At 44.2% G+C, this 26,813-nt stretch overlaps 1 protein-coding gene across 1 annotated transcript in view; it reads left to right on the top strand.

Annotated features, from left to right (window-relative positions):
* SUSD1 (sushi domain containing 1) overlaps nt 1–22,025 on the top strand; it is an 83,431-nt gene extending 61,406 nt beyond the window's left edge. Inside the window, exon 16 of the mRNA XM_052776476.1 lies at nt 21,959–22,025. Within this exon, the coding sequence (XP_052632436.1) occupies nt 21,959–22,010 (52 nt within the window). The 3' untranslated portion in view covers nt 22,011–22,025. The remainder of the gene's footprint in view (nt 1–21,958) is intronic.
* Nucleotides 22,026–26,813: the final 4,788 nt, after the last annotated feature.

The raw sequence follows: 26,813 nt of genomic DNA on the forward strand, positions 1-26,813 counted from the left end.
TTGCAGGACTACCTAAAACTAAGCCATATGACTAAAAGCAGATGTCCAGATGCTCCTTGAACTCTGACAGGCTTGATGCCTTCCCTGGGGAGCCTGTTCCAGTGACTGACCACCCTCTCAGTGAAGAACCTTTTCCTAATGTCCAATTGAACTTCCCCTAATGCAGCTTCGTTCCATTTCCTCGTGTCATATCACTAGTAACCAGAGAGAGGAGATCAGCACCTGCCCCTCCACTGCCCCTTGCTGCCCTCATTTGTGTGCTTGGGATCAGTTTGTCCAAGTTCATTTGTGTTAGTTGAATGTTCCTTCTGCCTTACTTACTCTAAGTAACTGTTTCACAGTTTTACTGTTTTCTAAAGAAACAAGCCTGTTACAAAATCTCTCTTAATTCCCCATAATAATGTCTTTGCCCATAGGCACATTCAAGAGCAACAGTTGTGTTGTGAGTTTGGTGAAAGCAGGCAGTTGAGAAGGACTAGAATCCAGCCTCTCTTCTTGTCAGGCACCAGAGAATCCACTGCACAAGTAAATTATGTTACAAATGCTCTGTCCATGCTTTAGGAAACATGCAATACAAGAATAATCCATTGCACAGTCAGTTCTCTCAGTCTCTTGCATGCAAACAGCAATGAAAATCTTGAGCTGCTTACTATGTGATTAGTCTCCTGTGCCTGCTAATAGCTGAGCTCATTTAACAACAACGCTCAAGTTGTGTTAGAAATTCAAATCAATCACAAGATATAAATCCAAGGAAAAGCAGGCTTGGTTGAGCCCAGTGTTCACCGATCTGCTTGTTATCTAAACTCTTTCAGTATGCCTGCAGGCTGTTCTCTGCAGACAGATTTAAACAATTGTAGAGCAATGGTTTTTTTCAATACTCATTTGTGGTCTGTTAATTCTTAAAACCTGTTAGGAGCATCAGAAAATCAGTGCAGCTGAAGACAGCTGTCGTAGAGAATCACGGAAGTGTTTTTCACTAGAAAAGAGCAGTGACGTTCTCTGAACTCATCTCTCTGAATTGAAGACAAAAAAAAAAAAAAATCAATGCAAGTGCAAACTTCCCCTAAGTAGGTTTTATCTGATAGCTGCTGGTCCAGAATGATGACATGTAAACAGGAGATTACAGGCAGACTCAGGCTTCCTCAAGGAACATGTTTTCCCAGTGCTCTGGTGTTCTGCAAAAGATGGACACAGCACAAACAATAGCCAGGGAACATGCAGTGCATAGAAGAAGGATTACAAGACAAATCTTGGTGTTCATATGAATAGAAGAAGCAGATAGGTTTATGCAGGTATGCTGTAATGAACTGAGCAGTGTAGAAGATTTTAAATATGAAGCAAGATGATTATTAGATTAAGTTAACAAAAGCCTTTGAGTCTCAGACTTCTACAGTGAGCTTTTAAGGGTGACTTCTAAAACCATTCTCTTCACACCACATTCATGCTCTTACACATTTATGTTCTTTCCAGGAACTGTGCTGAGTCTGCAGGTACCTACATCTCTAAGGCTCCGTATTAGAGGCTGCTGATTACAGGTCCTTGTGTGTGTTAGCTGCAATTTATTATTGTTTTTGCAGCTTATGGTTTTATGCTAATTTTGCTGTTGCATTTTGTCCTAGCAAAAATTTCCAGCTTTTTAATGAGAAATGAGTAAGCTGGGAGAAGTCTCCACTTCAGTCTTAACCTTTCTCACAGCTGTAGAAATCTGGCTACCAGCTGCTGGGAAATCGCAGGCTACAGATGCAAGTCTTGAAACTGCAGAAGCAGCAGGTTTCTTTTCAGCCATCCCTGAGTGCAAATCACTATAATCAGTCCTTGTTTTTCCAAGCAGACAAGCAGCTTTCAAAACCGATATAAATCTTTCTCTTCCTGCCTTTGACATCCTTAAATAAATGTACCATTTTTTGAGTTTCACTTTGTTACCTTTTTATCTTGTATTCATTTTCTCCTACATTATCAGTTACATTTACTTCCCTTTGTCTTTTTCCCAATGGAGTCAACATCCTGTGGGAGCATATGATCACATTTTTTTCCTCTTTGTAGGGAGTGGGAGTGATGGCTTGCTTCTGTTGGGGGAAAAATAAAAATTCATCAGTTAAACCCCTAGGAAATGCACTGTATCTCAAAGGTACAGCCTGAGGTAGAGATGAGGATTTCAAATGTGCTTGCTATAACATTTGCTCTTTTGCACTGTTCCTCTCAGTTTCCAAATCAAGGCAGAAAAGGAGAATGGATACGCTTTAAATTTGGAACTTTCTGTCTAGCAGCAGGAAAACCAGAGAGAGAGAAAAAACTGCCTGTTAATATAATTTCAATTGTTCTCTTGCAATGTGACATCAACAAAACATTGCTTATTCTTCATGATAAATGATTGGTCTAAGAAAAAATCCTAGGGAGAGTTCATATTTTAAAAGTACAGTGAAGAGGCAAACTGTCCCAAGCTGCTTGGGAACACCATCCCAAAAGCAATTGCTTCCTTTGTGGTTGGAATTTTGCAAAGGAATTGCTTCCTCTGCTGCCAGTCATTGGATCTGCCTTTATCATGGTTCTCTGCAGACTCTTAGGATGCTTGCCATCGCATTTAAGAATGTATTTTTTGGAATCAAGGGATCCACTGCTTATCTAGCCTTTGCATTTCTCCATGGCACTCTTAACAGACTGTCTGTGACTCAAGACCAGTACTCATGGCTGTTGATCTTTCTAGTGTGTTTGGCAGAAAAAGTTATCAGATACTTGCTTTTGAGATAATCTTTACCAATAGATTTTTAATCAACGGATCAGCAAATGAAATGTGGAGCAAATGGCAGAACCACCCTGTTCACTCCAATTTCAGGCTGCCATAGGCTGCTTTGCAGACTGCAACTTCTGTGTCAGTAGGGAAGCATTACCACAGTTAGAATTAGAGATCCAACTGAATAAAGAGGAAGTCGCCTGACACCCATTAGAGTTCTTTTGAGTAGATGTTGAGCTTTTTAAAAAAACAGTGTTCATGTCAAGACTGAGTGTTTCTGTCCAAACAGGTCTCCTTCTGAGAGAAGATTGAAGGTCTGCTGTTATTTTGAAGCTGCAGTTTCTAAAAGTGCTATGACTGGCTCAGGGAGAGTCTTTGTCTCCTAACTTCTTTAGATTTATTTTTGAAAGTCTGTAACCTTCCCTCCTCACTTCCCTTGAAAAAAATCAGGAAACTTGATTAAGAAGGAAAAGAATAAGGTAGACGAGATCTTAAGATGTTGCTGAAGTAAATTAGGATTTGCAGCAAGGCAGTGCTGGTAAGTTCCCCTCAGCCATGATGTGGTCTTTGCAGTTTCTGATGCTTTAAATTGGATACCAGCTAAACTCACATTACCCTGGTTTCCATAACTCCAAAAGGGTAGTGGAAGGCAGAACAGGACAGTACTTGCTGTGGGACTTCAGTGGAGTTACCTGCTCTCTCTGATACTCTGTCTGCTAGCGTGTGGTACAAGCTAATGGATGCAGAGACTAGAAATATCAGAAGCATCTACTAGCAGGGCCTTAGGCTTTGAGCGTACGGTTGTGATTTGAATACTGTGGCTACTGCATGACAAATGTCTGAAACTCCTTTGGGCCCAAGGAGGAGTAAGGACAATATATGCAGCCAAATTTAGTGAAACTTAATTTTTCCTTTCTCCTGCTTTTTGAGAAACACCTCATTGACAAGTGCAAAACAGTGCTAAGCTGTGGTTGACAGTCATCTTTTTGGTCCGCAGCAAAGTGACTGGTGGAAAATATAGACATTTTCTAGGGGAAGGGGCAATTACTGGTGAAGGGAACTTTGGAGAGAGGCCAGGGAGAAGAAACTGTATCACAAGAACATGAGTAAGGAGGGGAGTGACTTGCACAAGAGATAAAGGAAAAGAAAGCAGAATCTGGGAACAGATGAATGCACCACTTTGGCTTTTTGTGCTGTTTTTTGTAATATCCACCTTTGTTGTGGTCCGTCACAGCCAGACGTGTTTAGTTGTCAATTTGAGGGGGTAGCCAGACAGGTCATTTGCAAGTCAGCAGCATGTGTGGAGCAACTGCAGCATCGTCGTCACTCTGAGTGTGCTGGTGAGGGGAGCAGGAGAAAATGTATATTCCCAGCAAAACGTTTACCTACAAAAAAATGGTGCAGTGGGAGGAGTGGGGACAGCTGAAGCAGCCTTTGGGTTAGAGGTTGGATCACGGTTTTGCATGAAGACATTGGGATTTTTTTTTTCCTCCCAGAAATATGGAAAGTTTACCCCTGACTTAAATTTTGCAAAGCTCATGGGGAAGCAGGCACCAGCAGACACCTTTCTAGCCTAGTTGTTTGGGTATCAATCAAAAGTCAGATCTTCTCTTTGTCCCATTGAGAGCATGAGCTTCAACTTGAATCTCTGCCCTTGCAGAAGGCCCTGAATCCTATACACTTCCATAGCAACTGTAGAAAGTGCACCCCCATCCACCTAGCAAATCATGTTCCAATGCTTTCTGTGCCAAGCTCCCTGCAATCCCTTTAAGGAAACAAGGCTTTCTGCTGCTTTTGGTTTTTTTTTTTTCTTTTTTTTCTTTTTTTCAACAAGTAGTATGTTTGTACCATTTTTATACCCAAGCACACAGCCAGTGCTTGTGCTCCAGCAATCTGCAGGTATAAACAGAGCCATGATCTGAACTTGGGCAGGCATTGCACACCAGCTGTGGGGTCGAGTCTGTGCTACGTAGCACGGGAAGACCAGCTGCAGCCTCTGACGCTCATGGCACCTGTATCTTGTTGTGTTCCCTGTGGAACTCCACCATCCCTCATCCATTTTGTGTCTGGCACTGTAGGCCCCCTCCCCTTTCACAACTCACATTTTTTAGTAAAACAGAGTTTTAAAACGTTGTAAATTGAAATAAAGTATCTCTTTTGTTTTGTTTTTTTGTTTTGTTTTGGTTGAGAGATACCAGTGAACCGAAAAAATAGCTCCTGCTTTGGCACTACTGACCTGTAGCAGCCTTGCTCCCACCACGCAGGGTCTCCGTGAGACTGTGACTTAGATTTATCCAAGCGCTGACATAAGTGAGAAATGTAGATGATTAAAATCTGATACAGCAGGGTTTCGCAGACTCATGTTATTCTTCCCAGCTTTTAAGTGGTTGTAGGTAGTTACATACCCAAGGGCTTCTGCTGGCTTCAGATTTCTTTGTCTAGTGCAATGACAATTTTGTAACAAAAGTATTCCTTTTCCTACGGAGGAACAGAGTTTTACAGAAAGGTTGCTGAAATAATTAAATAAACAGACATTCTGTCAAGTACTAACTTTATGAAAGTCCAGTGATTTAAAACCACGTTTTCTCACAGTGTTGCCCATGTAAGGGAGCAGCTGGAGAGAGGAAGGTATCCCTTTAGAATGTCATAGTACCCCTTCCACCTCTGTGCTCACCTAAGCTTTAATCTTTGCATCCAAAGGCAAGCCCTCAGCCTGAGCTGCTCTGTTGGGTTTTTCATCTGTGAGATACTCTCTAAGGCATTTAGGTACTAGCAGTTCTTCTCGGGAAGGGCAGGCAAATGCACATAAACATCTAATGAGTACCTACACCCTTACAAATTAGGTTTCCTGGGGATGGAGATGTCTGGAGCTGTTCTGGATGAACAGGAAAGGCAAGGGCGATAGCTGCTCTTGCTTACTGTGAGCTGTGGTGGCTCTGACGGGAAACAGCACGATGGCATCCGTGGGCCTCTGCTGGAGCCCTACAGGGCTGTGGAGAAGTCTAGCCCACCACCAGTAAAGATGAACATGACAGTAATTGGAGAGGCACTTCTGGACTGGAGTGACACTCCAGTAGTGCTCTCCCTAGGAAGTGGAGCTGGTGAAAAGCTGGACCAAACCAACCAAGAGCACAGGTGTCCTGGTTTCAGCTGGGATAGAGTTAACTGTCTTCCTAGTAGCTGGTACAGTGCTGTGTTTTGAGTTCAGTATGTGAAGAATGTTGATAACACTGATGTTTTCAGTTGTTGCTCAGTAGTGTTTAGACTAATGTCAAGGATTTTTCAGCTTCTCATGCCCAGCCAGTGAGAAAGCTGGAGGGGCACAAGAAGTTGGCACAGGACACAGCCAGGGCAGCTGACCCAAACTGGCCAACGGGGTATTCCATACCATGTGACATCCCATCTAGTATAGGAACGGGGAAGTGGGGGCAGGGATTTCGCCGCTCGGGGACTGGCGGGGTGTCGGTCGGCGGGTGGTGAGCAATTGCACTGCGCATCATTTGTACATTCCAATCCTTTCATTATTGCTGTTGTCATTTTATTAGTGTTATCATTATCATTATTAGTTTCTTCTTTTTCTGTTCTATTAAACCGTTCTTATCTCAACCCACGGGTTTTGCTTCTTTTCCTGATTTTCTCCCCCATCCCACTGGGTGGGGGGGAGTGAGTGAGCGGCTGCGTGGTGTTTAGTTGCTGGCTGGGGTTAAACCACGACAACAGGTTTCACCAGCATTGAACTCTGAGATGCAGGGAAGTGCTTGAGGAATATTTGTTTAATGTGTGTTTGTGCTGGCAGATGAGTAATCCTTTATAGCCACAGGCATGGAGAGAATGGGTGTTGCTAGTCTCTGAGTTGCGTATATAAATATACATTTGTATGTATATTGATGCTGCGTTTCCTTGCCTCTGACAAAAGTTTTTCCCGTTACATAAACAGGCTTTTGACTGCATAAAATTAGTTTCAACCCCTGAAGTCATCTAAATTGTAGCAGAAGGGGCAATTTGGCTTTCTAACTCCTCCATCAGTGTTTTTACCAGCACATCACCACACCACTAAGAATATTGCTGCAATGCCAAAAGCCCACTGAGGGCTGGATGCATACCTGTGCCACCGCCGAGGTGCATTTGTAGCTGGGAGAGCTCGAGGTTGCAGTGTGCCTCCAGGTCATTGCCAAATGAACTGATCTGATGTCCTTTCATGCAGACTTCTCAGGGAGGTGGGAGATGTTCATGTTTTGTTCTGCCCCTCAGGATTGTCAAGGGGAAACTTTGTGTCTTGCCAGAAAATCCCTGAAGGTGCCCCCTGCAAATTCAAAGCCTGCCTCTTCTTTGATACAGCATTTGCTGAGAAACATGAGATCTTTCCACTCTAGTTTGCCATGGCACAGCTTTTCTTTGATCATCTCTGGAACACTTTGCCATCTTTGCTTTTCTTGATGAAATACTGAAAGTTGCAATGGTATCTACAAACAAGAGAAAGTTTTACAGGAACTGAAAACAACGTAACTGGTACAGCTACTGCACCCAAGCCAGAAAATTAAAGGCCTAGAAAGTTTTGGCATTACAAGTGAAGAATGACTTATTACTTACTCTCCAGCAGGAGAGGGTCAAGCAAACAAAGAACAGCCCAGAGTGTGCGAGCCAAAGCACATCCATAAAAAGAGCAATTCCCTTCAGCTCCAATGGGATGAGGCCCAAGCCACAGAAATGTTTGCTTAGGGGCAATTTTTTTTAAATTCATGTCTTGATTATTAGCCTTCCAGTGTCCCTTTAATATACATACATCTACATCAGAAGGGGTGAATGGTGAATACAACCGCAGACCTGTGTCCTGCACTAGCTTTGCATATAATGTATTTATATGGCTTCCTTTGCCATGTGGTTGATTGCACAGCACCTGTAGTTTATTTTTAATTGCAACTAGAACTACATTTAATAATGCTGTCTTACTAAAGGGAGGATGGTAGAGTGAATACAGGGAGCTTAGTTGCTGAGATACTTTTAGCCGTTGTCTTACAAGTAACTTCTAAAAAAGGTGAACTAAAGAGGACAGGTATTGTTAAAGCACATAATAGAAAGAGGTACTTGTGAGTCCTATGCCAGCAGAGCAGTCGCTATAGAACTGTTCCATAAGCCTTCAGCTTTCACCTCTTTAGGGTAAGTGTTGTATGCTCACTGTCTTCATTCCCCCTCTGTGCAATAGGGGTGATTATGAGTGTTCTTCCACTGAGACCCTCACAGGGTTAAGGCATTCCCATATATGTGGTTTCTTCACAGAGTAAATACTAGCTTGGGAACATTAACATCATTTTTATTGTTTCAGTGCTGCAGGTCTGGCAACAACACAAGCAGGCTGATGAGCCCACTGGCTGCAATGGACAAACGCTAAAATAGGAAGCAGGCTTGAGGTAGGGTATGTGCCGCAAAACTCTGTCAAAAGCAGCACTGCAGACCCTCTGGATTAGGACACGCAGGCTCATCACATAGGCACCTCTTTTGCCATTTAGAAACACAGGTCACTGAATTTTCTGCATCCAGCAATGAGAACACTTTTTAGGAAAACTCTGTTAGTAGCCACAAGCTATGTTGTGCAGGTATTAAGACTCCTGAGGCATTTCTTCTAAGACACATCCTTGCCCAGGCCCTATGGCCAGAAATTGTATTTTTCCTTGAGAGGCGCTGCCCCAGTGAAAGCTCAGGTCCAAAAAATGCATCCCAGCAGACTCACAGGAGAGTCTCACATTTTCTTCACATGGTAAGAATGCCTGGAAATACTTGCAAAGGCCAGTAGAGCCTGATCACCCCATTCAGTCCTGCTGCAAAGTAGCTCTGCCGGAAGAGGGTCAGTTCTTCCACACGACACTTACGTCTCATACCAGGTCTCCCTGCTCCCTCCAGCTGCTCCCCCTGAACTGCCAGGGACCAGGCAGGTCTTTATGGTTTGGTCCAGCAGAAACAGTTTTCCAACAAACGTGCACACGTATTCCAAGCTCTTTAGAAGCCATATGAAGCTGAATTCCCGTTCTCCCTTAGAGTGCCCTTAGTTTTATGCCAGCACCAACTTTTCCATAAACTTAAAAATCCCTGTCTCTCAGATTTCTATTCTGCCTGCCTTTTTTTTTTGAAATTGTTATGATAAGTCTGATTTTATTTGGTTCAGGAAATACCACCGCGTGAGCATATCTGACAGTTCCGCAGAAAGCCAGACTGCTTAATCCTGAGTGCGGGTGAGAAAAGGTTTTAGCTAAAGCCATCAGGAGAGGAGGAGGCTTGGTCCTCTTCAAACTGCAGCCAGACTTTCTACTGAATCAAGGCTAAGAGCACACTTGCTGTATTTTCATCAGTTCGTCCAGCATCACATGGAAGTTGCTAACTCTTTTTCACTGATCTGAAAACAAAACTCAGTATGGGTTTGGTTTGTTTGGGCCTTTTTATTTTATTTATTTAGAGCTCAGCCCACATTCAGTTGTATCTGGCAACAGAACTGGTCATGTCTGGAAATCCCACTCATGTGATTCCCTCTGCTGACTGTGGCCTTTGTTCTCCTGATCTGTGGCTGAATGTCACACCATCCCGTTCATCACAGGAAAGGTATGAATTCGATGAGGCAGGCAGTAAAAATGGAACGGGAACTAGCGCCCGGCGCCGTGCCACCAGCCAGGCGCAGCTCTTCTTGCAGTGGTGTGCTTTGCCTCCTGCAGGTTTGGCTCCTGCGCTGTGAGAGACTGAACTCTGCTTTACAAAGTCCCTTCTCTTAGGGGGAATACGCCGCGGGCCAGGACGTCTTTGAAGTAAAACGGTCCTAGGGAAGGAAGGAAAGACGAAAGCAGGGAGACGTGGTTTAGGGGATCTTGACTGGGACCTCTCAGTCTTTAACATACCGTCAAGTGACCTGCCACCATGCCCACAAGTTAGCGTAAATCACAGCCACGCAACAGACGTGGAGCCAGCTCGTGCACCATCGCGTGTTTTCTGTGTCAGAGCAAGGGTCTGAAGTGGTACTGACTCAAGCTGCAGACCACATCTGGTCATCAAAGAGAAACAAGAAAGGATGCTGGATAGGGAAGAGCTCTGAGAACAGCTTTGCGGGCTCCTTCCTCTGCAAAGCCCCAGGGGCTGCCGTGAGGCTGACAAGGGGTGGAGATTCCTGTGTAATGTCACGGGTAAGACAAACAGGAGGTTCATTTCAGGGCTGCAATGTCTCCCTTGCTCAGACCGCGAGGACCGAGAAACCTTCTGAAGCAGAAAAATAAGCCACAGCAAAAGCATCCTGCAGGCACCTCAGTTTCACGCAGCTGCTTTCCATCTGAGCACCCTTCAGCAGCTCCGTTTTCACTCTCTGCCCTTTAGCAACTCGGATCAGCTCTGCAAGGACTTTCCTTGGAAATCCTGTCACAGCGATACTGTGCGGTATTTGCCAAAGGTCCCGTTTTCTGGAGCTGTGCAGACAAGCTTTCCACGCGTGGCTCTCGTAAGGCGAAGCAGAACGGAGCCTCTCTGGGTCCATGGCTACAAGTCGACTGTGTCCCAGGGAAATCCCGGGGCAACATCAGTGCCCTGCCAAATCGTGTTCTTCTTCAGGAGTTAGTGTAATTCCTAAGTTGCCAGGCCGAGTTAATGGGAGCACCAGCAGGCAGGGATGCCACTGAAAAGAGCATTTACTCAACCAACCAAGGGAAAACCGGTCTAAATAATGGTAAGAGCAGCTACACCGGGTCTCGCTTCCAATCCGAGGCTAACCCCTGTGCCTGCAACACAGGAACTTTTGATTGACATCTGCAAAAGGGAAGCTGGGCCCACACGTGGATGTTCACGTGGCTGTTCATGCGTCCAGGACACCGGCATACCTGCCGTCCACCTGAGGTCAGGGTTTGCCACGGGCAGGCAGAGCCAGGGGAGCGCTACGGCTTGGCAGAGGAGTGACCAGGGGAACACCAGCCGCAGCCACCCTGTTGGGCCGGCTTGTTTCAGGGAAAGGGACTGCACAGGGTACGTGGTGCTCTGCACACGGAAGGTGACCCTGCCTGCCTGGTGTGTACCGAGCGGTGTGTATCACTTGGGGTTTATTAACACAGAAGGTCACAGGCTGACGGACGTTGTCTCCCAGGAGGTTAAGAATAGCCTAAACTTGCTCAGAGATGGAGCCAGTCAGCATCTCTCAGGAGCAAGCCTTTAAACGTGCATTTTCTGGGAGCCTTTTAAAACCCCAAGTCTCTGTGTACTTAGCTACATACTCGGTGGCTGCTAGCAAGCAGCAAGCTAATGAGTTTTCCGGCGAGAGGAAGAGCTGACAGTACTGAATAGGGAGAACATAGGAGCTCATGAGAAAAAATTAGAAGGAAGAGAAGATAAAGGAACTGCTGAATTGTTCATGTCACAGTAATTACATAAATCCAGACTTCCTTAGCAGTTTCTTTTAAAAGTGGTGTGACTTGCTGTGCCTTCCCATGCTTTCCCCAGGGGGCTGACACCACGTAGCAGCAAGGTCCTGGACCGCAACCAGTCCGGGCGAGGTCACCCAGGACTGCCAAAGAGGGAAACTGAAAACAAGAGCCTCCCTCGAGGGGAAGAGCCCCCCGGCCACACAGGGATTTTTTTTCGGGCAACTCTCTGATGGGGGAGCCGTGGGAAAGTTTCAAATGGTGGGCATGTTTAGGGGGCAGCTAGGCGAGATGCGGGGTCCGGGACAGGATCGTGGCCGAGCGCGTGGGTGCCTCCTCTGACCCAAGTCCTGCACTGAGGCTGAGGGCCTGTCTTGCAGCAAGCTTTGAAAGCTCGTGCCTAGCACATGAAGGAAGATGAGCCAGAGAGCGTTTAGCTGCCACCACACCACCGCAGACCTGTCACAAATTTGAACAGCTCTCTCTGGAGCCCACTAGCATTGCTTAGGCTGACAGAGACTCCTCCCTGAAAAGTAAATCCGCCTACATCTTGCTTTTTCTTGTACGGGCCATTTCTAGGTTGCATTATGGTCGTCCGTTGCCTCTGAGGCAGAGGAGCAGGCAGAGCCATGCTCTGAGGTTTCCGAGGGCAGAGCCCCCAGGCTGACCCGGGAGGAAGGGGCTCACAGCAAGCCGAGGAAAAGCAGAGCGAGATCAGAGCCAGCCTGCACCAGCCGTCGACTGCCCCGAGACGATAAGACACACTAACAGATGGCCAGGCAGGAAGAAGTCTTGCTCATGTTTTTGATACTCAGCTGCAAAACAGAAAAAAAAGGAAAACGCAGAGTGCCCTGCCCAGCAGGCGGAAACCCCGGGTCCCTGGCAGAGAGGCACGGGGCAGAGCAGCCCCAGCGCAGGACTAGAAAGCAGGCGCGTGGCTAGTTTGTCATGCCCTTTCCGTTCACTCTACCCCCGATTTTTTAATCCAGCCAGTTTGAGCCATATCTCCTGGCTCATCTCTACCTGAACACTTCGATGCCTTGTCATCTGCTGTCTTCTCCTCTGGTTCTTCCTCGGGCACCTCGCCCTTGTGATCTCTAGGAACAAAAGTCTCACATTCAAGAGACCACCTACGAAACACTTGAGTTTTCATTCCTGCCGTTCTGCAGACGCAGTAAGAGGTGCCAGGGTCTGCCAGCAGAATGGGAGCTGGGTGCTGTTTGCTCAGGGTGTCTGGGTTAGGGGCACGCTTGGTGTTTCCACAAGCGTGGACCTGGCGTGAGAGCATCCTAACCTCAGCTAAAGAGGTCTGCGCTGGGATCCTGCAACCAGCCACCACTGCTCCCGCCCCACTTCCTAAGCCGATGTTAGGACCTCGCCTGGCTAGGCAGAGGGATGCAGCACTGTGCTGGAGTTGCAGGGTGAGCACCCAGCCTTGCAATGGCAGCCGCTTCCTACGTCCCCTGCCTGTGCTCACCAACGGGACGCGTGGCACAGAGGACTAGCCGCTGTGCATATGCACCGAGATGAAGGCACCGACACAGTACCTGGCCGGGGGAGAGGAGGAAAATTTGGTCAGGGAATAGTCAGCAAGGTACTTTTTCAACTAAGAGGCATGAGGAAAAGAGGCACTTTTTTTTTCTTCTTCTTTCTCCTCTTGTGTGCAACATCCACCCAAAGTAAACAGTATGGAAATCAATTTAAGCCCTTGCAGTGGCAGGCTGTGGAAGAGTTTGGTGGTTGCAGCTTTCACGCTGACAGAGAGGCACTCACCGGCACTGGCATTTTCATACAGCATGAGCCGCAAGACCTGGAGCTCTTAGCACAGCGACCCTGGGGCAAGGAGCCAGGGGCACACCTGGGACTAAGCTGCTGGAGGGAAAAACCACAGTGCGCTGCTCCACAATGGGCTGGGCAGGACACAAAGGCAAGCAGGCTGGTATGGTCTAGCGACATGGGAATTGCAACAACTGCCCAGCTGGTTTGCTCCTTCCCTGCTGAGGAGTCAAATCCCGTCTCTGCTCCTCTGAGCTGAGAAACAACAAATGTCAAAGCTTCCTGAGCGAATATCAGGTTTTAGAGCACGGCGGAGCCTAAACACAACGTGTTTCCCCGCTTCCTCACAAAGAAGGGGCGGGCACATGTTGTTTAGACGTATTATTATTCTCAACTGCTTTAATAAGCCTTGCTGTATTACACAGGTAACATTAAAAACTATGCAAGACAGCACTATCGGCAGCTTAGCAAAACAGAAAGTGTAACTGTAAGCAACTTAGCTTTAGTAAACGATTGGATGTAAGTCACCAGCTTGATGACCCCAAGCTGAGCGGCGCGGTTGACACGCCTGAGGGACGGGAGGCCATCCAGAGGGACCTGGACAAGCAGGAGAAGTGGGCCCACGTGAACCTCATGAGGTGCAACAAGGCCAAGGGCAAGGTCCTGCACATGGGTCGGGGCAACCCCCGGCATCAATACCTTTTTCACATACCGCCACGGAAGTGACGGGGTCTAGAATAGTATACTTGGTATGGGATGGAATTCATTCTTCTAATTCAAGTCACTTTATACACTCCCTGCTTGTACACAAATTTTAGACAATGCCCATTTTAAAATGTCTTAATGCTTCTGAGTTGAAACTCAATGAGTGCTTTAGAAAGGTTAATATTACAACTTTGAAATGCCATGGAGAGATTGAGCAAATTCCAGCCCATAAAACACTGTGTTATGCTTAGTTCATGACCATGATCAGTCCTCATTTATGCCAGAGCGTAGTGACAGAAGATCAGAAATGTGCTGCAGCCAGTGGTAGACTTTCTTTGTCCTGAAGCTATTCAGGTAAATAGGGTGAGCAGACCAGGCTCCAGCTGTGTCAAGGCTCTTGACTCTGGACGCAATTAAAACATTAAATGAAAGAGAACAGCAAAACAATTATGTGTGTTCCAAGGACAAAAAAATGTTAGATTTCTTAAAATCCTATTTCCAATCAAGAGAAAAAAACTTCCTCCTTTTTGCCTCTGGTACTTGAAGACTTAGGTGAGGTCCCTGTGAGTGGCTGTTCCCAGTTAATTGCTTTTCCATTGAGACCTGCACAGGTCTCTAACAGTGCAGAAAGGAGTTAATGCAAGTAGCTCTGACCCACCATATTGCCCCGGACAGTGGGTGCCGTGTGGGGCTGGGAAGTACTGGGGGTCAGAGACCACCATGCGGGAGGTACCAGCCAGCCTGTTTCTGCAAGGATTTGCCTCGTTCCTGCTCCTGCGGGGGCAGGTGGCCGGACCTCAGGAGATCCAACGAGATTGAGGTTCATTAGAAGTGTGGGTCACATTTTCAGCTCAGGAGAAGAAATATTGTAGAAAAAAAGAACCATTTCTGCTTCCTTGATCTCTTAACCAGTCCCAGTTAAATCAGACAAATTAAATTCCTGGCTGTCTCCCCTCCCCATGCCAATTTCTTAAAGAAAGCAGTCTTGTCTATAGAAAGGAGGTTAGTAATACTTCACAGTTAATTGCTACAGTAGACCATGTGCCTTCTAACTGCAGAGGGGAAACTTTTCCAGTCCCCAAATGCTCAAGATATCAAATAAAAAAAACCCAAAGGGCAACAATAGCCAATTTGGTATGTGCACCAATCCCACCATTCCCAGACTTGCAAGATTTCATCCGAACAGCAATTGCCAGCATTTAGCTCAGCACATAGCTCAGCACTGCTGGAAGAAAAACTTCTTATCAGGTCCTTGTGGCTAATACTAAAACCTAGATTTTATAAACACTGCAAGTTTATGCCAGCATCTTTATGCATTGGAAAAAGAAGTCATGCTTTAAATTTGATAGCTGTGACATCATGTCCTTGCAAAAAAACAATATCAGAGAGTTACCATTTTAACTGCCAGTTAAGCTGTGTACAGGAACTACGGGGAAAGTTTAGAAGCAGTTATAGACAAATTAACTTCCCATTTAAACAGTTATAAAAGAGCCTTAACTCTTCTGAAATTAAAAGATGTAGTAGGCACTGGAGTCAAATCTTGAATATTTAGATACACTAGAATATTTCTGAAAGCAAGAAGATTCAACTAAAAGTCAAAGTCTTAAGACTCTTCTAGCAATTTTCTTCAAAATACTTAGCCTTTTTCTGCCAATGAGATTTGCCTTAATGTTAGGAAACCTGTACCATGGATGTTGCTAGCAAAGTGAAGGGTGCAATTTTTTTTTCCCTCCAGAATAATCGAGGTTTCTTTCAAAGATAGCAAAAAGATATAAATAAAAATTATGCAGTTTTCACCTCAGAATTATGCTCTCTAAAGGATTATCAAAAAACAAGGGCATGGAGCCATCCTCATAAAAGGTGGGAGGTTGATCCTAAAGATACTGTGCAATCAGAAAACATAAAATGTCCCTTTAGGGGATAAAGCAATGTGGCCCTAGGTGGGGACAGCTACCATGGCATCTCACAAACAAGTCACACGCCTTTTGACTTTCAGATCCTGTTCTTCATTTCTATTATTATGCTGGCACTAGTGACATCTCACATGGTTTGACCAAGCTATGAAGTTCAAGCCCTAGCTCAGGAGTACTTTTCATTTAATTCTCACATTGTTATTGCTTCTGCATTTTTCTTCCCCTCATTTCCTCCAGTTTACAGCCTTCCATCTGGTCCAGTTTGCTCTTTCACTGGAGGGGCTGAAAGGCAGATGATATTGACTGCATGAGCACATGGAGATGAAACCACTGGAAGAAAGACCAGTATGTGGTTCCTGTGTTCTGTAAGCACAGTGCCTGGCTGGGACAGCAATGTGCTTTCTCCCTGCATCAGGAATTAGGCAAATGCCATAGTGTCACCAGCTGCCTCTCATCACATAATACGTTAGCTTATGTTAAATTGGGCAAAGATGGTAAACTAATAGTGCACAGAGGCTGATTTTAGTTTTTTAGAGCCAGTGGGGCCACACCTTCTGCTTTTGTGATCTGTGTTGTGAGATGAAAAATTGCTCCATGACTGTAGATCTAAGATAAAAACCTTTACCTTGAAGAAGTGGTAATTCAGCTATATGAAGTTGTATGTATTTGAGAAGACACAGTTTATAAACACACCTGACTCTTTCACCAGGACATCAAAGTGCATGAGATAGTGGTATTTCTCTGTAAGTTCAAAGTGATCCTAGAGTTTACCAGAAAATAGTTTGAAAAATGTCTTTGAAGGATTTTGTGATCATTCTTACCATTCCAGAGAGGGGCAAAGGGGAGCAGCGGAGATACCAAATTCCTCGGGATATGTTTAATACATCATTGAACCATTACACAACTAGGAAATGAAAATTATTTTGCTACTCATACATAGGTGTGGTAAAATACATATACAGCTTATGGTGAGATAGCCAGCATATCCAAAACTACACACCGGTTCTCAAAGGACTTAGAGCTAAACAACTGGATTACTGTTTCAGCAATGAAAGTATAGAAAGGTATAGGTCGCCCCTTACGGGTACAGTTTTGCTGGACCAAAAGGGTTTCATGGGAGATAATGGGAGACGAAGGGTTGGTGTCACTTGTCAATCCCTGTGGTGGTGTCCTTGATCTGACTGCAGCTGCCATTCCAGATTTCTATAAATCATTAGACCCCAAAGCTGAGACCTGCAGTGCCTTAGCTCTAGAAAATGCTTTTAGAAGTAGCAATCTAGTTATGAATTCACTCAGTGTCCCCAGGTTTAGTTTCCTGTCTGCTGTGCTATGGAAATAGGAAAGATCCTTCAGAGTTTTGCTAAATCCTCCAGCTCTGGTTTGGTGCAGAGCTAACACATGGCAGTGCTACAGTTGTTCTTTTCATGGGTCTTTCATGCTGGTTTTGTCTAATCTCTTTAAATAATTAATTTAACACACTCAATGTTGTCCAATCAAATACGTACTTTTGAGCAATGTTAAAGATGTATTGGTGTCCAGCACCAGACTGTGTTCCTGGATGGCATCTTTAATATACGGACAAATGAAGCCAGCCTAAAACATCTTTGTTTCCAAGGGCACTTCTATACAGTGGTATCCCTCTCCAGCGTGGCGCCAGTAGTACTCATCTACCAAAATAAAAAAACTCTTTTTGTCCTACCCACCACTCATGGATCTTCATCCATGTTAAAACATTTTCTGTTGTTAACATGAGTTATTACAATGCTGAAATAAAATATTTGAGGCATCATATGCACATTAAATATATTTAGAAAGTTGAGCACCTACTGCTATTTTAAATAATTTAAGTTGCAGTCACCTCTGTATGTTGAGTTGATCCATGGGTATTGTAAAAATGCAGTCAAATGTCAAAACACAGCATTACCATTTTCACATTTTAATTGGATTTGCAAAGCACTCATTACATTTCTGCCTAATCAGTAATATTTATTAGTTTCACCTCCTCTGGTTGTATAGTGATAAAATGTGCAAATACTTTCCATCACACTGGCTAAAAATTGTCTTAGGCTGTTTTTAAAAAATGGGAGGAGATAACAGTAAATGAGAATAATTTTTAATTCAAAGTGGGGAAGAAAAACCCACCAAAACACAGACAATCAATCACAGGGCAAAATATAGTCTGTCATGATGTTTGGAGAAACCAGACAGTTTTTGTATAGATTGCAATCAAACCATATCAAAAGCTAACCCAGTTCCTGTCACTCTCATTAAACTACAGAACAGAGAGCTTGTTATACCAAAAGTGTTGAAAAAGCCTGGGGAAAAGGCAATACTGAAGCAGAACTTCCAAGAAAAAGAGAAGTGTAAAGATCATAGGAAAGCCTCTAATAAGCAATAAATTGCTAGAATGTCCAACAGTGTGAATCCCAAGTTTAACCACTACTGAAAATAGCAGGATAGCTGCCGATAACAAAATTAAATGTAAACCAGTGTCACCAGGGATTTGTGTATAAAATAATGCTGCAGTAACCAAGTGTAATGCACCCTTGAAACCCAAAGCATTTCCAGTTTCATGCTGAAGTTCAGATCAAGTCTCTGGAGTCACTTCCAAAACCAGTCAAGGGAACCAGTACTTGACAGTCTTGAAAAATAGACTGAAACTTTTACTTTTGAAAAGTATTGCTGCAGAAGTCATTGCTAGAGTTCACTTATAGTGAAGGGGCACTTTGACCTTAAAATTAGCTCTGATGAAAGATCATCCTTTGGCAGAGAGGTCTTTACAGCTCACACACAATTACCAGCCACGGAAGAAAAGCTATACTTTGCTGATGTCAAAGGTCTGGTACAGTAAAAAGAACAAACTGGATCCTTAAAAAAGGTTTAAAAAAACAGTGGTGAGAACTGGGACCTCCTGTCTGCAGGCTGAGTCCTAGGGTACATTAGTTTTGAGGTCCTTACTGGACTTCAGCTGCTGCTTCTGGATCACAGTGTTCATTCAGGGCTAGAGTATTTTGACCACCGTTGAGCTGGAAATGGTTGATATCTTTCTATGGTAATTATCCATCTCTAAGAAGTCTGGTACCTGAAAGACCAGAGAGGCATTCAGAAAGCTAAATCATTATTTGAAAAGTGTTGAAAGGGACAGGACTTGGAAAACTGTTTGTCTGATAAAGCCACTGCACAGCCTGAGTTAACTTCTTCTGTAAAACTGTGGACAAACTGTGTAATGCTGCCAATAAATTTTATATGCCCACCTGAAAAAAAGTAATTGTTTATTGCACAAGTCATCCATAGCGATACCCAAAAAATGCTTCTGTTTAACAGTGTGCTGTAACCTTTGCCTGTACTAGCCAGAGGAACATCTAAAGGAGCTTTGATCCTCTGGAAATCATCTTTTAGATTTTCTCATTCAACATGAGACAGTTGGTGAGTCCAAACCTGTGCTAAACATGACTTCACTAGTCCTTTGAAGACTTCAAAAATATTGAACTTAAAAAACCCCTGAGAACATTTGTCAGGAGAGGAATAAATATTCCAGCTGTACATCAACCACATGATGGACTAATTCAAGCAGAGGGGTAGAAAGTCTGCAGGTGGGATATCAATTATTAGCTGGTCTAATGCTATGGCTACTACTCTTTCTGGAGAGATTTATAAGGGAGATTTGCTAGAGACTTTAAAAGAGAAAAAATTTTACTTTATTCACCAGGCAAATGGTAACAGTGGATTAGTGTTTCTTGGAAGATCACTACTGTAATTTTCCTACGTCTTCTGTTAAACATATTCCTGCTTGGAGTGAAAGGGCTTAATTGTAAGGAAATACGTGCAGCCCAAGTACAAACTTGATTAGTTCCTGGAATGGTAATAGATAATGTTATTTTGCATTGCTTCTTACTGAAACTAAATATTAGTTATTAAGATGTCATATTAGAAAGGACCAAACCTTGCCTCTGTTACTCTTAACAGGAAGACACGGAACTCGTAGAAAAAAGCATACCTTTAAATAAAATAATTTCTTAGACAAATGTGTCAGAAAAAAAATAATCCTTTTTATACATTAGATAGTGTTTATTTACAATTTTATTATTTTTGATTACTAAGTACAGAGAGATATGAAACCTGCACCAAATCCCATTTCCATTTCTAAAAGCCTATATCTAGGCCTTGAGTTAAATACAAGATTTGCCAAATGAAGGCATGTGTCACCCATATCTAGAAATAAATAAATATTTACAAAAACTAACAAACCAGATTTCATTTTCATTCCCTTTTCTGGAGTTTTAATAAATGATGTTAAAGTTTTCCTGTGATTCTAAATTCACATTTGCTAGACCATGGATATTTTTCCTTATTGTAAGGATGTCAAGATGGATTTGTTTTATTCAGTCCCAAGGTTATTCAGATATTTTCTTTTGACAGAAAATACAGAAATGAAAGGCAAGTGAAGAGGACATTGGGAAAAACACCATGCAGAACTGGAACTCTTGCTGGTGGTGCAGCTCAAGAATGTGTATATCATGTAAAACTGAAAAGCACAAAGCTCCTGATCAACAAGGAGATATTAACAAAATAGAAAATCTCATAAATTCAGGAATAGAAATAATAGCTCAAGAAAAATGTTTCTGTATTTAATATCCAACTATTTGCTAAATAATTTAATGATAACCAGCATAAAATAAACCAACGTCTTGATTTACACTCTCTGTGGAGGTAAATTCTAGAAAACACTGGGCAAAATTTGCTCAGTGTCAGTTTAGGGAGCAGCCTCAATCAAAACCCAGCAGATTTCCAGGCAGCTCTGGCTCATGCAGCATAGCTTGAGCTCTGGCTCACGCAGCATAGCTTGAGCTCGGGCTCAAGCTAGGCACTGCAGTGCTTATAAATTTATGAGCTATACAATCCACTGGTCATGTAAGAGGCAGCAGTCCCTGCTCCAAAACTGGCCTGCCTTTGCTGGCAGGTTTCCAGGCCACATCCAGCATAGAACAAACTAAGGATCAGCAGTTTGCTCCCAGGAGGGGCATCCTTGCAATGCATCATACAGTATTTTGGACAGCCTTTGCTTTCTGCAGACAGTCAAGTGATTCAACCACATGTCTTGTGAGGATAAAGAGAGAAATACACTGAGAAAGTTGCTTAGGTTCAGGACAGCTTGAAGTCTGTGGCTGCTAACCAGAAAGTAATTGCTTATGCTAGAACAAGCTGTTAAGAGTCCCATAACAAATTTTTGCCTTAAACCAGAGTGTTAGCACCCGAACTCGTGTATCTCATGTAGAGAATCAGAACTCCCAGCAAAAATCAAACAAGCTGCTCCAACCCTCAGAGCTGCTGTCCCTACATTAGATTTAGAATAACAAAATCTTAATCCTCTCTTACAAGAATTGGGATTAGTAGGGAGATCAGGCAAAACTTAAGGCACCCACTGAGTAATCAAGGTTAAAAAAACCCCTTTTCCTCTGCAGAAATAATGGAGATTTAAAGCACAAATAATTGCTGAGGTAGTTGTAATACTCCTTGTGATGGCTTTTCAGTGCTGTTTGTATTAAAAGGCTAACAAATTATCACTTGATAGCTGTCAGCAGACCAAGCATTAGCATAAAATATGTGAAGTATCTAATTTACCTTGTGGAGCATCTATGAAGACTGTGAGATTTCAGCTTTGTAAATAGCTGAGAAACATCCGTGGTTTCCTATTTCATTGAACTGGCTGAAGGGGAGAGTCAGCAGATCCGCTGTTTAACCTTCATTTCTTAGTATTACACTGTGTAAGAACAAAATGAGTTGTACGTATGGCCAGGCAGCAATGTTGGCAGTGGCTTAGCAGCCCTTGAACAACAGCTGTGTGCCATCAACACCCAGCTCGTTGGCTGAAGATACTCTCGTGTTCCTGGCAGGATGATGTCCCAAAGCGTAAATTTAATATAATAACTATTCAATGCCAGTTCAGCAGCAGCGTGCAGTCACGGCATGAGAGCTGTTAACCTAGGAAGAGCCTAGGTCTGGAGAGAGGATTTTGGTTTTGCCTCTCTGGCTTTCCCATGACTTCCTACATTCCTGTGTCCCACCAGCATCTCAGCACTGCTGCTATTGCTTCCTGCAGGCAGGGGAGCGAGCTGGCTCAGCATTTTTGATGCTTTGACTTTAAAGGGCCTTTTCTTTTTAATTTCCTGACATGAAGACAAGATTGCGATGGCTGCACCTTTGAAAAGTGTTGGCTCAACAGCTTGCCTGCCAGTGGTGCATCCTGTTATTGTAGACGTTGTCTGCTTCCATCTTACACCAGCTGATCCAACGGATGGGTTTATTTCAGCAGTGTTATTTCCAGTGCCTGGCAGCACAGAAGATGTTGGCTAACTCAGCTAGTTCCCAGCTGATTTTTTCCAGATTTCTAGCTTTGGTCTGTCACTTCAATTTTTCCCTCCTTCTGACACAAACTGCGTATACATTTTTAGCTTGATCACGTTTTGCTGTTTGGGGACTGGCATGCACTCATCTCAGGAGTAAATGCTGTGACTTGTAGAAGCTACTAAGGAGGACTGAACCCAGGCAGTGCACTGGTGAGTGCACTCATGGCAATGTTGCTAAATATTTCACGAGAGAGCACAGGCAGCTCTGAGCACCCAGGTCAGGGTCAAAGTCACTGTGTCTTGGTGACTGCAAAGTATCTATGTTCCTGTAAGATAACCATGGTTTTGTCCCTGCCATCCAGGGAGGAGACAGATACACTTGGAAACTGATGTAGCACTGGAGATATTCCCCACCGCCAGACAGAAACACACCCTGGTCTTTTATTCTTCTCTGATTCAGCCTCTGAGCTATGCAAAACAAACTCCTTAAAATAAAAACAAACAAAAAAAAAAACCCCAACCAAACCAAACTAGAACAGAAAAAGAACTACTTACTACTTTTCAGATGGTAAGAGCAGCTGCCAAGGTAACAGCAGGTTGGGATATTCTCCCTCTTTGAATAAAGCTTTGAAAACTCCCCAAAGACCCCTCTGACAGAAGCCATGATAATAATGTTATCACCTCCTGAAAATAATCTTACAATACTTGCAGAACTCCAGTAACTTGCTGTTGCGTCTTTAGCAGTTGTGCAAAAAATTGTGTGTATAGGAGTGGGTTTACAGCAAGATAGATTTTCTGCATAAAATCATCATAGCATCATGCTTTGGGTTGGAAGGGGCCTTAAAGATCATCTCGTTCCAACTCCCCTGCCATGGGCAGGGACACCTTCCACTAGACCAGGTTGCTCAAAGTCCCATCCAACCTGGCCTTGAACACTTACAGGGAGGCAGAAAATCCTAAGGGAGACAACGCAAAGGGAATTTTAATTTTAAATAGAAAGGTGAAGGTAACAGTATTCTCTTGGAGAAAAGAACTATTCATAAATGCTACAGAAGTCCAGATGCAGCTTTTAAAGATCTTCTGTACAAAGAAGCAAATGGATTTTTTTTTTCTTATATGTGGAACTTTTTGCATATTTCTGGAAAAAGGGTAGAATTCAATCTGTGTAGCCCACTGCTTCTAGCAGCTTCCAGATGTTGGGTGAACTAGGAGTACTGGAGTACAATAATATTCAAAAGCAAACCAGACCTGAATGGGAAAGGACACCACAGTTTGGACGCTTCTTTTCTCAATTTATTGTTCTTTGTGAGCATCTGACAAAGCATTGGAAGAGCAAGGTCTTTGGAAAAGATAAACATCCACCCCAGCCTGAAGATAAGGCTTACATATCTTCTGTATCTATGTAATGATACTCTCCAGAGACTTGCAAAGAAGAGAGCAAATAAAATAAAAGTAGCAAGGAGGGGAAGGGACCTTGGGAGATCTTTAGACCAACCTCCTGCTCCAAGAAGGATCAGATGTGAGATCAGATGAGGTTGCTCAGGGCTTTATCCAGCTAAGGTTTGGAAATCTCGAAGGACAGAGGTGGTATCACCTCCCTGTGCTGTCCGTGTAGGGGAAAAAGCTTTCACTTACCTGCAGCCTCTCCGGCCCAGCTCAGCTTGCTGTGTGCCAGGGCACAGAGCTGTCCCCAACCCCACTGGCATCGCTGCAGGGGGTCTGCCTGCCTGAGGCAGGGCTGCCCTTCGCTTCTGCACAAGTGCATGGGGCCCCATTGGCCCCTTCCTCGCCCTGTCCCGGACCCTCCATACGGCAGCCCTGCCCTTGTGCATATTGACTGGTCCATTCCCATTTGGTGTCATCTGCAATTATCCAATATTTGCAAGGAGAGTTTTTTCTTTTTTCTTTTTTTTTTTAAGTGTTTATTGAAATACAATCAAGCCTAAGAAACTTCTTTGGAAATCTGAAAGGAAAGAAGAAAAAAGAAAGAAGAAAAAAAAGAAGGCAAAGCAAATAACTCCCTGAAATACTTCATTCAGGACCAGTTGCCTATTGACAACTGTGGTGGTGGACTTCTGAAACCTTGTGTGTTTTAGACAGAATGTAGGCAAGCAATCATGCAAAAAAACGTGGGGGACCAGACCTCTACCCACAGTAAACTAAAGGCAGCTGGGCTATGTTGAATTTGTATATGCTTTGGAAATGGCCCCAAGAATTTTCTGAAATTTTGGAAATTTTCTTCCTTCTTCCAAACAAGCAAGTCTGCTGCAAGCTGGCATTTCTCATTTAAAATCAACATTCCTAACAAGCCTCTCTCCCAGTCCAGGAGATCTCATGAGACGAATTATTGCAGCTACTCAGAATTTCAGGAGGGAAAAAAAAAAATGCAGACTAGTCTGGGCAGAAAGGGATCACTAGAAACATTGCATCCAGCCTCCTATACAAGGCTAGGTTACCGTCAGTGGCAGGTCAGGTTGATCAGGGCTTTTTTCAGCCCAGTTTTGAAAGTTCCTAAGGAGGGAAATTGCACTGCCTCTCTCGGCGTTGTGCTCCACTGCTTCACCATCCTCATGGCAAATTATTTTTCCTTTGTGTCTAGCCAGAATTTCCTTTACTGCAACTTCTTTTTACAGTTGCCTTTGCTGTGCACTGCTGAAAAGAGTATGGCTCCATCTCCTTGATAATCCTTCCTTAGGCTTAGCAGAGAAGGCAGTAATCACTGCCCTTGACCCTCTGGCTGTGTTCCTGCCTGTACAGCGCTCATGCAGTCATAAAACTGTTGAAGATATTAAAGGGAAAACTCAGCTGAAAATCCAGATAGCAACATTATGCAACCTTGGCTAGAAGCCTGTCTACACCCTTGCTTAGTACCATCCCTTCAGAGGAGTAGGGAAAGTGCTCATATGTCAAAGCAATGCTGTTCCTTGCTGTGAGCAAGGGCAGATCACACCTCCTCGATCTCCTGTGTCAGCATCACACCATGCATGAGAGTGAGCAGCCCTCCGAGCAGGGAGAGCTGCAGGTGCCGGGGCATGGCAGGGGATGACGCTGCTGGCCCTGTACCCACACTGCAAGACCAAGCAGTCACCTGTGTACAGTAATCATTCCTGCCCAGAAAATGAGAGCGGCTTCACAGAGAACAGGAGGAATAAAAACCCAAATCCTTGGCAGTCTCAGCTCAGCTCAGGTGCTGGCAGATCCTTTGCAAGAGTGAGAGAGCAAGGATGAATGTTGCTTATGAGGCATTTCCTTGGCCAGGAGCTGCAGAGAATCCAATGATCCCCTGCTCAGCATCCAACACCTGCACAGGGCAGAGCTGTGACTGGCTTCTTCAGTCACTCTGCTCCTGCTAGAGTGGGTTTGAGAACTGGCCAACTGGCCACGGCACTTTGCAATTACGGGAAGTTAGGGTTCAGTCGTATGGTCGGCCCTTGGACAAAACTCCTTTAGTCTTCAAGAAGGGTTTGTTCCTGGGGAAGGAATGCAGCACGGGGCATGTGTTAGTGCTGTGTGTCTGTGCCAGCGAAACAAGGCTCAGTACCTCCAATTTTTGAGTAGCAAGAAGCACAGAAACCCATGCATTCCCTTGCATTTCACACAGCTTTTGAGTTTTCCTCAAAGCCACAGACAGAGGCAACATCAACAGATCTCTGTTTCTGTGATCCTTCATAGTTGTGGCAAGCTTGGCAGTCCGTAGCTATGCGATTTAGCAGCAACTGGGTGTCCAAGATCTATTATGTCTTGCTTCTGCAATGTGCCATCCCTCACATGCCATGAGCCCTCTGGGAAGATCTCCCATCTGTCATTGTTAGCCCAGGGTATGAGATCAAATAGCGCTTTTTTATAGCTTTAACCTTCCAGGTATGAACACCCACTTGGCCTCTGTGATGCCTGTATAAGGTGGGTAGCCCTCTGCTATTCAGAAACAACCACTGACACACAGCTGTGATCAGTTGAGCCGGGTGGCGATCTGCTTGCAGATGGCACTTCTCTGTAACTTCTCTGTGGTGGCCGCTGGGGTCTCACGGACGGTTTGATTTCTGGGTGACTGAGCAATGGGGGTGGCAGGAGGCAGCTCTCAGGGAGAAACCTTACACTGCAGGCTTGCAATTGCATGTAAATTTGTGCATTTGTGTTGGCACTGGGGGATGCCCATGGAGACCACAAGTGATATTCACAGCAGAAATTGCAGAGATTTCCAAATCATAGGTAACTTTGACCACAAGCTTGCCTTACTTCTTCCTCAACAGGCAGAGAAGGAGGGCCCCCGGGGTAATGCAAGACTTTTACAAGCATAGACAGCAATCCGCTAACAAGCTGAGCTTCTGTCTGCGTGTGTACTCGTAGCCTGGCATTTTAACATTGTCCCTAGTACAAATATTGTTCTTCAAATCCTGCAGGTTCCTTCAGCTCTTTTACTAGGGAACTTCATTAATGAATTTTCTATGGGCTTGTAAACATTTCTGCACCTCATTATTTGCCGCTTCTGGATAGAAGCCTGCTTGGAGCTTCATTAACAAAAAGATTATTATTGTGAACCATGACTAATTCCTCCCAAAGCACTTCCATCTCTCATGATCATTTTTAAGTTTAAAAATAAATGCCAGCTGCCCCTCTTTGCTGGAGCTTGTGCAAACTACAATGGCAGCCTGATAAGATTATTGCTGGGCTGATCACATGTTAGTTTGTGTCAGAGGTTCCAAAAGGGGCTTTGTTTTGCTTTATGGATCAGAGAATAATTTCTTTAAGCTTTATGGGAAATAGAAGAAACAAGCTTGCCCTTATGCTTCCAAACTGACTTGCTTGCAGGAATGAACTTCATAAACTTGTAAAAATGGAGGGACCAAAAAAACCCCAATTATTAACTCACTTGAAACAAGACAGGAAAAACTGTGACTTGCACTAGTTGGAGCTTGCAATGGTCATTCTTAAGTTTCAGTTTGCAGTCACCATTATCCAA

This window comes from Harpia harpyja, chromosome Z (genome assembly GCF_026419915.1).
Source record: "Harpia harpyja isolate bHarHar1 chromosome Z, bHarHar1 primary haplotype, whole genome shotgun sequence".
NCBI lineage: Eukaryota > Metazoa > Chordata > Aves > Accipitriformes > Accipitridae > Harpia > Harpia harpyja.